The following is a 13,665-nucleotide window of genomic DNA, read 5'->3' as shown; positions in this document are numbered from 1 at the left end:
CAAATACACTAAAGGGTGCGGAAGCAGATTTCCAGGTTGGTCTGAAAGTATAGAATAATAAATGCAGTATGAATCTGAAAACAAACAAGTGTTTAACTGATGAAACCTCTCATCAGCAGCTAGTGAATATCTATTTGAGCTGCTTATAGTCGCTAAGAAATTGTATGAGGTAGCTCAGTATGTCCTCAACACCAGATGTATGGCACTACAACAGTGCATTTGAAATGGGAGAGACAGCAATGCTTTTACTACAGAGGTAATAGCCAATGCTAGTGTACCAGCATTATAATATTTTGACATCAATATTGTGAACCAAAAACACAGTGTGAGGTAGTACATTGCTGTGCCATTATATCATTCCAGTATAGTACCCCACCAGTGTGCAAAATACACTGTGTTCAGTTAGGGGTTTTCAGTGATTTATTTATTATTTACCAGAATGGGAAAAGGACATACATGGTATTAATTAAATATGCACTGCAATGCAAAACAATTAGTGGATCATTAGGATCATATATGGTCACCCATAACGATCGTAAAAAAAAAAAGAAAACTGAAACGCCTTTTTAAAACCTTAATCCATAGTAAAACACCTGCACTGGACAACATCCCTATACACACTATAGCAGAGTGTCAATGACAGACTAGTAAACACTGCATTACACAACATCCCTATACACACTATAGCAGAGTGTCAATGACAGACTAGTAAACACTGCATTACACAACATCCCTATACACACTATAGCAGAGTGTCAATGACAGACTAGTAAACACTGCATTACACAACATCCCTATACACACTACACATTGTGCTAGCTGTTTACTGTACAGAGGCCTGCTTCTGTTTGCATGGTACATTCACAACACAGCTTAGCTTTAGCCTCTGTAGATACTATAGCAGTGTCAATGACAGACTAGTTTTACTGTATTATTATTATTATACACACTATAGCAGAGTGTCAATGACAGACCAGTAAACACTGCATTACACAACATCCCTATACACACTATAGCAGAGTGTCAATGACAGACTAGTAAACACTGCATTACACAACATCCCTATACACACTACACATTGTGCTAGCTGTTTACTGTTTAGAGGCCTGCTTTGTTTGTATGTTTTCACATTAGTTGTAGTTTATAATCTTAAAGGAAAAGTGGGTATTTATGCGCATATTGATTTTAAAATGTAATTCACAGTTAAGCACTTCAACGTTCCAGCCGGGCATCTATGCCTTCATTAGACGCCTGCTAGATCTGGAAGCTGATTAAGTCGCTTTGTATGTTCTCACATTAGTTGTAGTTTATAATCTTAAAGGAAAAGTGGGTATTTATGCGCATATTGATTTATAAATATATCACATAAGCACTTCAACGTTCCATATATATCTATGCAAATAGAAGCCCGCTAGATCTGGAAGCTGATCTATTTATATAATATATATATCTATATATATATATATATGAATAGCGTTATATAGCATTAAGATGGAATTATCAGTGGAATCGATTTAGCCTATGTATATTTGTTTACAAAAAACAAATGCAGGAATGTCACACAAAGACAGTTTGTCATTAGTACAACTCCATGTTGAGGTTTAAAATAATCAGTGGAAATCGATTTAGCCTATCGTGTTTTTGTTTACCTTTAGTTTGCAGGAATGTCACACAAAGAGGTTTTCATTAGTACAACTCCAGTTTTAAAAATACAGAATCGCTGAGTTTGTCCTCCACGCCAGCAGACGGAGGCACACGTTGTTTTTTTGTTTTGTTTTTTTACACCAATGCAAATGCATACTAACTCCACCTCTCTCCTTGTGTAACTTTCTGACCTTCGATCAGCACTCTGTCTTCGCAGAGCCAGTGATCGGAGTTGGCACTATGTCTGCTGCAATGTTTACCAGCAAAGCTTTTAAAAGTTCGCTCCCGGCGTTAAAGAATCTGAAATTTGGAGTCTACGCTAAACATTCCGCTGCTGTGACGTCACCTTTGAACAGGTAACATTTAGTACTGCTCTGCCATTACTAACTGCATCAGTTACGATGCATTGTATGCTGTTGTTTGTTGTTGATAAGGCATGACCATTTTTCCAAATGTATAATAATTCTTGACACGTACAATGTATTAATAACAAAAATAAATAAATAAATGTGACCCATTTTGCTGACCTTACGTTACTGTCAGTTTCAGGTTAGTGATGGCAAAGTCAAACTCGGACACAGTTTACCTTTGACCTCCTTTTAATTTCCTGAAAAAGAAGTGTCACGCAATGACAAACGGGAGTTTAAAGTTACTTGAAGTTGTTTGTAGATCGCTGCACACACACATGTGGCGTATTTTAACAGTTTTTTGAGGTTTTTTTCCCCCCCTGAACCTTGTATTTGAGTATTAAATCATGAAGACACTTTGACCGATGTGGTCTACGTTTCTTTGGCAGGCAAGTCGAACTCAAGAGCAGCTCTTCTGTCGTAGTCAAAACACCTTGATAAGGCATATGGGAACATACCGAGAGTAATACAAAAACAAAAAGTTAGTAATTGGAATACAAAGCACTCAATGATTGCTCACATTAGAGAAAGATAAGGGATCAATTAAAATGTAATTTGAAGTTACTTTAAAAAAAAAAAAAAAAAAAAAAAAAAGATGAATAATAGTAATGATGATGATGATAATAATAATAGTAATGATGATGATGATAATAATAATAATAGTAATGATGATGATGTGATTCTGCTCTGTTAAGCATGGTGTTGCTCAGAACCCTCTGTCTTCCCCCAGGCTGCAGCACACGCAGAGTCAGGATGAAGGAAGGGCGTTCCGTCCAGAAACCTCGCTGGCCCAGAGCATGATGGACATGGGCACCAGGAGAGTGTTCTCGGAGGAGCACGACATCTTCAGACAGAGCGTGCGCCGCTTCTTCCAGGAGGAGGTGGCCCCTTTCCACCAGCAGTGTGTATCCGAGCAAGCCTTTGCAAACATTAGAGGCTGGACAGACCAGACAAGCGTGCTTCCTGGCTGTACACAAACAGTCTAGTCTTTGGTTGTTTATTGTAAAATATGTTTTCTTAAGCATGCATTCTAGCCTGATGTGGTTAGGTAATTGAGCAGAACTTAAAACTAAACAAGGGCACTTAACAACATGTCAGGTTTACAGTTTGCTGATCGTTGTGCCTCCTTGGGGATTAATGCTATTATTGATGGAAACATGTTTGTGTAGAAAGCCATTTATTTATTTATTAGGTTGACTGTCTTGCATTAGGCTGCCTACAAAGCAGGGATATTGAGAGTTTCAAAACCTTACTGACTGCTCTGGTTTGAGTTTGCCAGTCTGGGTCACTCATTTCACTTGTGCAGTAAGTGTGCTGCAATCTGCTTTCCCTGAGCCGAGTGGTTTCTTCTGTTTCCCTTTGGCAGGTGGGAGAAGGACGGGCAGGTGAGTCGTGAACTCTGGGAGAAGGCAGGGCAGAACGGCCTGCTGGGAGTTAACATTCCAGAGGAGCGCGGTGGAATCGGGGGCGACCTGCTGTCTGCTGCAGTGGTGTGGGAGGAGCAGTGAGTACAGCACGGGCAGAACCGCTGGCCACTACAAATACGCACGCACTGAATGGATATTGTAGGTTAAGTCAAGTGACACTGCCATAAGCTCTAGAGTGTGATATTGTGCCATACCGTCCTTCAGTACACAGAGGGCTTATGTCTGTTGCACTGGCAGAGGCTTGTCTTCCACTCACTTTGATTTGTCACCTGCCATTTTGCATGCTCTGCCAGGACACGCTTGTGAAGGACACATGGCTATTTTAAACCATGACTGTAATGTATGCGTGGCATTGACATGTCTCTTCGTGTTTGCCAGGATGTATGTGAACTGCACCGGCCCAGGCTTCTCTCTGCACTCGGACATAGTGATGCCCTACATCAGCAACTATGGCAGCAAGGTGCAGATAGAGCACTTCCTACCGCTGATGACTGCAGGGAAGTGCATCGGAGCCATTGCCATGACAGAGCCGGGAGCAGGCAGGTAAGAAACAAGGCTGTGAGTGTGTGTTAATATAGAAATAGAGCAAGAGAAACTCCAGAAACCAAATTCCTTTACCATTCCACTTGCACTTACGAATGCATGTAACGTTTAGCCAATACAATGGAAAGATTAATAATTCATAATTGTATTAGGAGAGATACAATGCGTGTATCAACTCAGGTTACAGTCCTGATATGCTACTCTGTATGGTGTGTAACACGACAACAGTGATCATTAATGATGGGAAAACTAAAACAAGATGGGGGGGGGGGGGGGGGGGGCACAGTGGAAATTTAAGATATAGCCAGTCTAAATAAATATAGATTTATTTATTTTTTGTCTTGGTATGGTGTATAGCTGTCTTGAAAGAAATAATGGAACAAAATGAAAAAAATAAAATAACCGCTGATCCTTTCAGTGACTTGCAGGGGGTCCGAACATTTGCCAAGAAGGACGGCAGTGACTGGATTCTCAATGGCAGCAAGGTAGGCAGCGAATGGAAAGCTTTCACTGGCTGACTGGATTGCTTGGAAGCATTATACAGTACAGTTAAGGGGTTGGGCACTCAGAAAGGGGAGCATCTGCATGGCTACTTCAGCTCCAGCCCAGGGGTTTTCACACAGTCTTCCGAGTGAGACAGAATAGAGGGAGGAATTCCGATGGGCTCTAAACTGGAAGGAGATGACAGACAGACTGGTCACAAAAGAGGAGTGTGCTGTATTAAATGGACAGGGAAATGGCAGGACTTTGTGCATTAAAATTATTCATCATGTGCTGAAGATAACATTTCCCACTCAATCACCCTTGTAGTTATCATATAATACAATAAAATACTTTTAAAACTACAGCAGCCAGCACTTAAATTGTGACTTGTTCAGACATATTGACATTATCAGTTTTCCTGTGACGACACTGGTTGGAGCCCTCGACCGGCGGGTGTAAACAAAGATGGCAAATCTCACAAGAGCTCTGGAACTAAGTGACTTTGAAGACCTAGAATATATTGGTAAAAACGTTCTGTATGATTCTGAGCCAATCGTAGAGCACCAAATAAGTCCTACTGAAACTGAAAGAAAGGGTTCAGATTCCTGGGAGTCTGCTCCAGATAGTGAGAGAGATGCGGATCCTGACAGAACAGCACACAGTTTCTGTAACTGCACAATGATGCCGACCCATGAGGAATGGGTTTGCTGTTTTCTAATTCCTCCCATACAGCACAGAATTCCTGATAAACTGTCAGGCCAAGGTCCAACCTGCATCACGCAAAATGCCAGTTTTAAAACTGTGCCTGGATAGAGAAGTCCTGGATACTGCACTGCTGCTTACAGACATCTGAGCTGACTGTACAACCTATCACCAGCAGTTAGCCTGTGTTTGTATTTATCTGTTTCATAATTCTCGTACGCATTATTATTACTATTATAATAATAATAACCCCCTTTCATAGGTATTAAAATACATATAACAGCTTTAATGTTGTAAATTAAATAAGTTGTTAATGTACTGTTATTATTTGTTGTTATTATTGTTAAAGTTTTGTCATTGTTTCCCATGGGTATAGTTTCTTTCTCATGAAACGACACTGCTAAAGCCACCTCTTGAATCTTTTATTGTCATTTTGTATGCGGAAGCCTAAACATGCGTGCATACTCGCTCTCTCTAATTACCGCAAGTGCTCTTCAAAGATCTGATCAAAAAATCTGCTTTGTGCTCCTTTCATGATCCTGCTAAAAATGAGACTGGATATAATCCTGTTTTTTGATCCCATTAGTACAACCGGCCGTAGGTCAGTGATGCCAAGTGCATTTACTTTACTATTGGACATTTGGACAAAATCTTCATCAGTAAGTCACAATTGCAAAGCTCTGAATCTCATGTTAAAATGTGACATTTCAAACCATTTCCTTTAGAGAAATCACTTACTTCACATGCTTCACGTACTTCTCTGCTGCCTTCTCCAACCGGTGACATCACAGGAGGGATTTCCAGCAATTTAAACATCTCTTTTGACATAGACAGATCAAAAACAATCAAAACAAACCTGAGATTACATTGCATTCCCATCTGTCTTATCATTTACAAAACAAACCAAAAAGTGTTTCAAATCCCCTTTAACAATGCAAGCTCAGGTACTGTGCCTATGTATTCTCCACTGGCCATGTGCATGTGGGAGTGTGCGGTATTAACAATGCAAGCTCAGGTGCGGTGTCTGTAATCTCCTCCTGCCATGTGCATGTGGGAGTGTGTTTTGATTCTCAACCCTGCCTGTCCCCCAGGTGTTCATTACCAACGGCTGGATGAGTGACGTGGTGATCGTGGTGGCTGTGACGGACCGTGAGGCTCGCACAGCAGCCCACGGCATCAGCCTCTTCCTGGTGGAGAATGGGATGAAGGGGTTTATCAAGGGGAGCAAGCTGGACAAGATCGGGTTGAAAGCACAGGTAAAGGTGTAGGTGTACACCATCTCTGTGAAATCCACACGTATTTACAGGTGGCACTCCACTTTGTTTAATTGACTTTTGTGGATAGCATCCTGCAGCGTTCATTTTATAGCACCTTTTGTGTAACACCCCCTCCCCCCTTCCAAAAACTTAAAAGCTAAAAACCAAAGGCAAATAAAACAAGAACAAGCAGGCAGCTAAGATGATAACCAAGATAGTAAATCAATAAAAACAAATGAGAAGGCCAAATCAAGCGGAACAAAAATAAAGAGAGAAACGTTTCATTGCCCGCGGGTCTCTGAATTTAGCATTTTGTTTGTTTCAGCACATACTGTATAAGAGAATGATTTTACCAGGCCAGCAATGTTTTATTCTTGGCACAGTGAACCATAGCCCTAGCGATGTTTTGTACCTGAAAAGAAGAGAAGCAGAGATTTAGCCTAATTTATAAAACGGGTAATCCCTGCTGACAGCTTTTAGAAACTGCGTTTGCTTGAATTTAATACCATTGTGGATGGTTAAATCTAGATAATAAAACGTGTTTTGCTGCTTGAATATAGTAATGTGATGACAAATTGGCACACAAGCTATGGCGCTCCTTTGCTGCATTATTTTTGCAGTAGCTGCTTCATTCACAACATTGTCTTTATACAGCACATCAGCCCTTTCCCCTCTCTTCTCTCAGGACACAGCAGAGTTGTTTTTCGAAGATGTCCGTCTTCCTGCCGATGCCCTCCTGGGAAAAGTTAACAGTGGCTTTTATTACCTAATGGCTGAGCTTCCTCAGGTAACATGTGAATGTCTTCCTTGGTCTAGAAAGCAGTTGAGCTCCACAGGGCTTATTAGCAGTATAGTCATGCTTTCTCGCTACTTGGTACCCTTGTAAAAGTTTCCCATAGTAAAAATATAGCAAAGTGCAATAAAGCATAGTGAAATCATGGTAAAGCATCAGTAAGTGTTGTAAAGACCGACAAGTTATGGCAAAGCATATTAAAAAAACATAGCAAACCAGGGTAAACTATGGTAAATGCATAGTATACCCATGGTAAAAGCATGGTAATACTGCTAAAGGGTAGACCTGCAGTGGAGAATACCTGTTGTTCTCCGAGATAAGCCCATTTGCAGGGCATATATAAACACTTTGTATAAGGAAGTGTTAGCTGTGTTTGTGTTATTCTAATACCTACCCTGATACATGGTGACAAGCAGTTTGTGACTACTGTGGCACACCAAAACCCTCAACAGAGTTCTGATTTATTTTATTACCCGAGTTCTGGATCTTCGTTCTTCTCCAGCCCGCTTCACTGTAGCTTTTCCCAACAGGAGCGTCTTCTGATTGCTGACATGGCTCTTGCCAGCTGTGAGTTCATGTTTGAAGAAACAAGAAACTATGTCAAACAAAGGAAGGCCTTCGGCAAAACCATTGCACACTTACAGGTAAGGGGCACCTTGGCATTTGTTCTAAACCGCGTGTGTGATGAGACCTTGGTGTTTGCTCTACACCGCATGTGTGATGAGACCTTGGCGTTTGCTCTGCACCGCGTGTGTGATGAGACCTTGGCGTTTGCTCTACACCGCGTGTGTGATGAGACCTTGGCGTTTGCTCTACACCGAGTGTGTGATGAGACCTTGGCGTTTGCTCTACACCGGGTGTGTGATGAGACCTTGGCGTTTGCTCTGCACCGCGTGTGTGATGAGACCTTGGCGTTTGCTCTGCACCGCGTGTGTGATGAGACCTTGGCGTTTGCTCTACACCGAGTGTGTGATGAGACCTTGGCGTTTGCTCTACACCGCGTGTGTGATGAGACCTTGGCGTTTGCTCTACACCGCGTGTGTGATGAGACCTTGGCGTTTGCTCTACACCGCGTGTGTGATGAGACCTTGGCGTTTGCTCTACACCCCGTGTGTGATGAGACCTTGTTTTTTTTTATCTGACTGGTTCTTGCAGGTGCAATGTGTTAGCGTGGGGGTGGTTGTTTTATCTCACTGGTTCTTGCAGGTGCAGTGTGTTAGCGTGAGGGGGGGTTGTTTTATCTCGCTGGTTCTTGCAGGTGCAGTGTTAGCGTGGGGGGGGTTGTTTTATCTCACTGGTTCTTGCAGGTGCAGTGTGTTAGTGTAGGGGGGGTTGTTTTATCTCACTGGTTCTTGCAGGTGCAGTGTGTTAGCGTGGGGGGGATTGTTTTATCTCACTGGTTCTTGCAGGTGCAGTGCGTTAGCGTGGGGGGGGGTTGTTTTATTTCACTGGTTCTTGCAGGTGCAGTGTGTTAGTGTAGGGGGGGTTGTTTTATCTCACATTGAAGATTCTGGTTCTCCTAACCAGCTGCTCCCAACCAGGGTTGATTCAGGACTTGTGCATGCTTGTGCAGGAGCATGGGACTGTACCATGTTGTGGACACTTGTTACACACAGAAACTATCAAAGCCTTGAGCAGCATCACCATGTAGTATTAGTCATTCTAACAGAGTGGTATTACTAACGATGCATGCTGTGCTTTTCATAATGTTTGATTTCTAGTGGGGTTTTTTGTTTTTTTTTACTGCTTTGAGAACAAGCTCAGTAATCAGTCTAGATTCTCACTTGTTTGCATTGGTTGGCTACTCACTTGGTGATGTGTAAGTTTTTTATTATCATATGAGTCAGGGAGGAAATTCATTTTTGTTTATTTGATAGTATCCTGATTACTTGATCGATCTTAATTCTTTTCATGAACAAAAACATATGAATTTGTTGATACATTTTTCCCTATTGTTGGATCAAGATTACGAGGACCTATGGGGATAAACTAAACCACAGTAGTCTTTTCAGCATGCTGTACACTTCCTTGCCCAGGATTCTTCAAGCTGTAACAGCTGCATTTTAAATATAACCCAGCTGCCTGTTGTATTTCCTGCAGACTGTGCAGCACAAGCTGGCGGAGTTGAAGACGGAGATCTGTGTGGGACGCTCCTTTGTAGACAGCTGTTTGCAGCTGCACTCGGAGAAGAAGCTGGACTCCTCCACTGCCTCCATGGCAAAGTACTGGTAAGAACGATACACGCTCGCTCAATGTGTCACGCACGTGTCACGCTTGGACAGTTCACTCGTTTGGTTAATTCACTGTCGGGACACAGTGACAGTAAATTGGACTGAAATGTGAATCTAATTACTTTGCTAATTCACTGTTTTCAATATTTCACAGTTTTTTTTATGTGTCTGTCAGATAGTGAAATAAATACCCATACTCATTTTAGACTTGTTCCCCAATTAGAAACGAGACCACAAGACTGACAAACTAAAAGAGCAACTCAACTAAAACAAAACAATTAAGACGAGATAACTACATTTATAATACAAGGCTTTCACCAATTAGCACTAATCTTGGATCACTTGACCTAAATTAACATTGGGAAGTGCAAGATTCGTACTAATCAGCCTTTTATTATAACAGTAGTCTCGGTGTACTCGTTTATTTCAGATGCTTCAGTGAAAAGCTTTTTTAGCTGTTCCAGTGTTGATGAGGTGAACTCTTCCCTTTCTTTTCAGGGCTTCTGATCTGCAGAACAGAGTGGCCACACAGTGCGTGCAGCTGCACGGAGGCTGGGGCTACATGGCAGAGTACCCCATTGCCAAGTGAGTGCTGGAGTTGCTCCCTCATATCGGCTGCATTCACACCTTCTACTGTGCAAGTCTATGGGTTGTCTCCTAAATACTCATTGAACTTGACAAGAGTAATACAATAAATCCTATTCTTTAAGCATGAAGTTCAGCATGTGTATCTTTGTGCTCCAAAATACCATGACAATAGTATACCATACATTTCTTCTGTGCATTTTAATTTAGCAAGGTTTTTTTTTTTTTATCTAGAAAACTAAAACTAACCAGAAGAGGGCACTGCAGATGAATGTATGACTAATTGGAGTTAGAAGGGGGATTAGGGAGATCCTGTAAATGGGGATTAAGTAATGGGAAATTAAGAGCTGGACCAGATGAGTATGGTCCAGATGAAAAAGATCATGCCCTAGCTTTCAAACAATTTCATTAGACTGGGTAGTTCAAAAATATGTTTAAAAAACAAACGGACAGCTAGGCTAACAGAAATGCAAATGCATGATTGTTTCTAACATGCTGGATTTTATACCGCTGAGGATGGTTTTCAAACACGCTCTTCATTTCTTTGGTTTAAGTTGTCTGTGGTACAAGGTAACACAGTCAAGAAGATGAATGTCTTGTGCTGAATTGCCCTTCACATGTGAAAGCGTTATGCAGCACAGCACTTGACGCTATTACAGTGAAATCGCTTGGGTTTCCCCTGCCTCTTTTGATTGTCCCTCTTCCCTTACAGAGCCTTCGTGGATTCCCGTGTCCAGCCCATCTACGGAGGCACCAATGAGATCATGAAGGAGCTGATTGCAAGAACTATTGTTGGCAGCAAGTGAGAGTGAGGCGAGTTGGGGGATTTCGGAGGGCTTCCATTCTGTGCCTTATTTTACTGTCTGGACTTCAGGTATTACACCAGCACAAAGAGAATGGAAGCATTTCACCTCCAGGACTCCTCTCTTTATCCCAGACAAATCTAGCCCTCAAAGAAAGCATATATAAAAAAAATACACATCACTTCCCTCTTCCTACTGTGTTTGCTTATGGGAGGCAGGTGAAAAATAGGAAATTCTACAAATCAGTATAGGAATGTTAAATATAGCATTTGGTTACAGTTGCACTTCGTAGACTTCGACTTCCTTGAGATGTTATTCCTAACACCTGAAGCTCCAAAACAACTTCTTGATAAACTTCTTGAGGTTATGAAGCATTTTGCAGACATATACTGGGCTAATTCTCAAAGCTGTTTACTCCAAATCATATTTAGCTTGCTTATTTCAGAGAGGAAAAACACCTAATAAAGCGAACAAATCAGAAATAAACAACTCGGATGTCTTATGAGGTGTTTGTTTACAGGCTTGGGTTGTTATTGAATTTTTTTTAGAGCTGTAATTGTTTTTTTTTTCCTTTTGAGAACAAATTGATCTAATGATGATTTGGAGTAAACAGCTTGGTGGTTCTGGCCTACTGTGTATTTTAGTTTTTCTTGGGACTGAAGGCCGCCGCACACCAGACACAATTAGATTTTTCATTGGGCAACAAGACACTTTCGCAGCAGCATGACCATACACACTAGAAGCAACACAGAGGCAATGCGACAGGTTTGAAAACTGCCAGATCAATAAAACTATAAAAAAGCGCTATTGACAAAACCACGTTCAAGACCGGTACATATTCGTCAACACGATGTGGTAATTATGAGTGCCTTCTCTAACGGTATTTCAGCATATGGTAATAAATTGTACAGACCAGGCTTATCCAGTGCCTTTGCAATGGATTCCCATAGATTACCTTTGCATTGATGAAAGAAAGGGGATTTTTCCACGCCAAGTATTATGGGTTCCTTCGTCATTTTGGATGCTGCTTCACATTGACTCTGTTCTGTGATTGGTAAATTCCATAGTTTTCACTTGACAAATTGCAAAGAAAGAGGATTGAATTGTATGTATTTCACGTCGCCCTGGTGTTGCCCCCTGTGGTGTGACAGTTTCGCTTGTCGCATCGCGTCTGGTGTGTAACAGCCTTTGCTGTGCAAAAACCTTTAGAAAGTCCAACAATTCATGTCAAATAGGCAGACTAAATTGAATGCAACAACATCTCTTTAATATCCTGGACATTATCAATACATTGCCCATACAAAAAAAAAATAAAAGAAAAAAAGAAATTTCAAGAAGCAGACTAATAATCCAACTAAAATACATTATGTACGGGGGAAATCGAGATCTTAAACAGAACTGTGGAGGGCTGAGTGTGATCGATATAAAATCCAAATGAAAATGAAAAAAAAAAAAAAGGAAATGAGGTATTTTGCACACCTCTGCGATGCCTTCACTCCATTAAGCTAAAAGGATTTGTTTATTGTTAAATAGAGGAAAGTGTCCTTTGTCTGCAGTTAGTAGGATTCCTCGTGGTAGCAGCTGGCTCAGTGGAAGTGTTTTAATCTTGTTTGTGAGCTGTAGGCCTCGAAGGCTCAGCCCAGACAACATGATTTTTGCAGGATTTTGTTTCTGCGTGAGAAAGCAGCAATTTGCCATGAATGCAATTTTTTTTTTTTTTTACAGTTTTTAAACTGAATAAATCTGGTTTAACTTTGCAGTGCCATACATGAATGCAGCAGGAATCTATAATATCTCATGTATAAAAGATTAAGGTGTTAGTTTTGTGAAAAACCCTGTTTACTTAATGCATGTAATTTTTTACTGTTGCCTTCTAAAATAAAGGTTTATGACAGTTTAAATGTGTTAATTGTTTGTTTACAGTGTTACAGCATTGCAGTTACGTTGCAGTTTTATTTAGCATTGTCTAGATTAAATATTGCACCCCTCAACTTTTGCCCATTAAACTGTTCTTGGGTCCCCACAAACTGCAATATTAAAAGCACAAAAAATGATATTGACAGTCTCCTCTGCTTTGTACAACACAGCTTCAGCACACTGTGAATATCTGAAAGTGTGGAGTCACAGTATGTCTAGGGCCAATTCAGTGTCATACATCTGGATTCAGTGACTACATTGTTTCTGGTTTGTTTGCGAATCAGTCACTTATTAATTTGTACCACAGTGGAAACAGGGTTAAAGGCAATCCCTTTTCCTAATGTGGGCAAGTCATTGACTGGGCAGATCCAGGTTTTTTAAGCCTGTCTGGTACCGTACCTCCTGCAGTCTTCATAGGTCGGGGTTGGGGCACATTGATGGCATTTTGAGGGAAAACTTGTTAACCTCACTGGGTGCATAAACTTCAAACAGATCATTGTCACAGGAGTTGACAAATGGATTGATTGTAGAACAGCAGGTTTAAAACCATCAAAGGTTCTCACAGTGTAGCTCATTGGTTTTTTTTCAGTGTTTTAAATGCTATATATAATTGTATGTTTAATTTGTGATGTGCCATGTCAAACAGGTTTTTCCAACCACCACCTCTTTGGCATATTGCAAATCTAGCACAGATTTTGTTTTTCACAAAGGCATATTATTATTATAAACTAGTTTAAGCTTTGCACTCCTATTTTCAAAAGTGTCTCAGATTGGTATTATCGTTTATTGAATGTTTACATTGCACTCGCTTCTCTGTACGCGGCGCCTATATTTATAATTTCTGTAGATTTAAACACCACACTTGCATTATCTG

The 13,665-nt window shown here is 40.9% G+C and overlaps 1 protein-coding gene across 1 annotated transcript; it reads left to right on the top strand.

Moving 5' to 3' along the window:
- The first annotated feature begins 1,810 nt into the window (after positions 1-1,810).
- On the top strand, positions 1,811-12,771 carry acadl (acyl-CoA dehydrogenase long chain). Its single transcript, XM_041262462.1, has 11 exons — positions 1,811-2,000; positions 2,782-2,952; positions 3,418-3,555; positions 3,857-4,021; positions 4,440-4,506; positions 6,298-6,462; positions 7,148-7,249; positions 7,786-7,899; positions 9,356-9,483; positions 9,985-10,071; positions 10,784-12,771. Exons 1-11 carry the CDS (start codon positions 1,885-1,887, stop codon positions 10,875-10,877), a joined length of 1,347 nt encoding a protein of 448 aa, XP_041118396.1. The 5' UTR covers positions 1,811-1,884; the 3' UTR covers positions 10,878-12,771.
- Positions 12,772-13,665: the final 894 nt, after the last annotated feature.

Source organism: Polyodon spathula, chromosome 10 (genome assembly GCF_017654505.1).
Source record: "Polyodon spathula isolate WHYD16114869_AA chromosome 10, ASM1765450v1, whole genome shotgun sequence".
NCBI lineage: Eukaryota > Metazoa > Chordata > Actinopteri > Acipenseriformes > Polyodontidae > Polyodon > Polyodon spathula.
The sequence above is the reverse complement of the archived record's forward strand: the minus strand, read 5'-3'. Positions and strand labels throughout refer to the sequence as shown.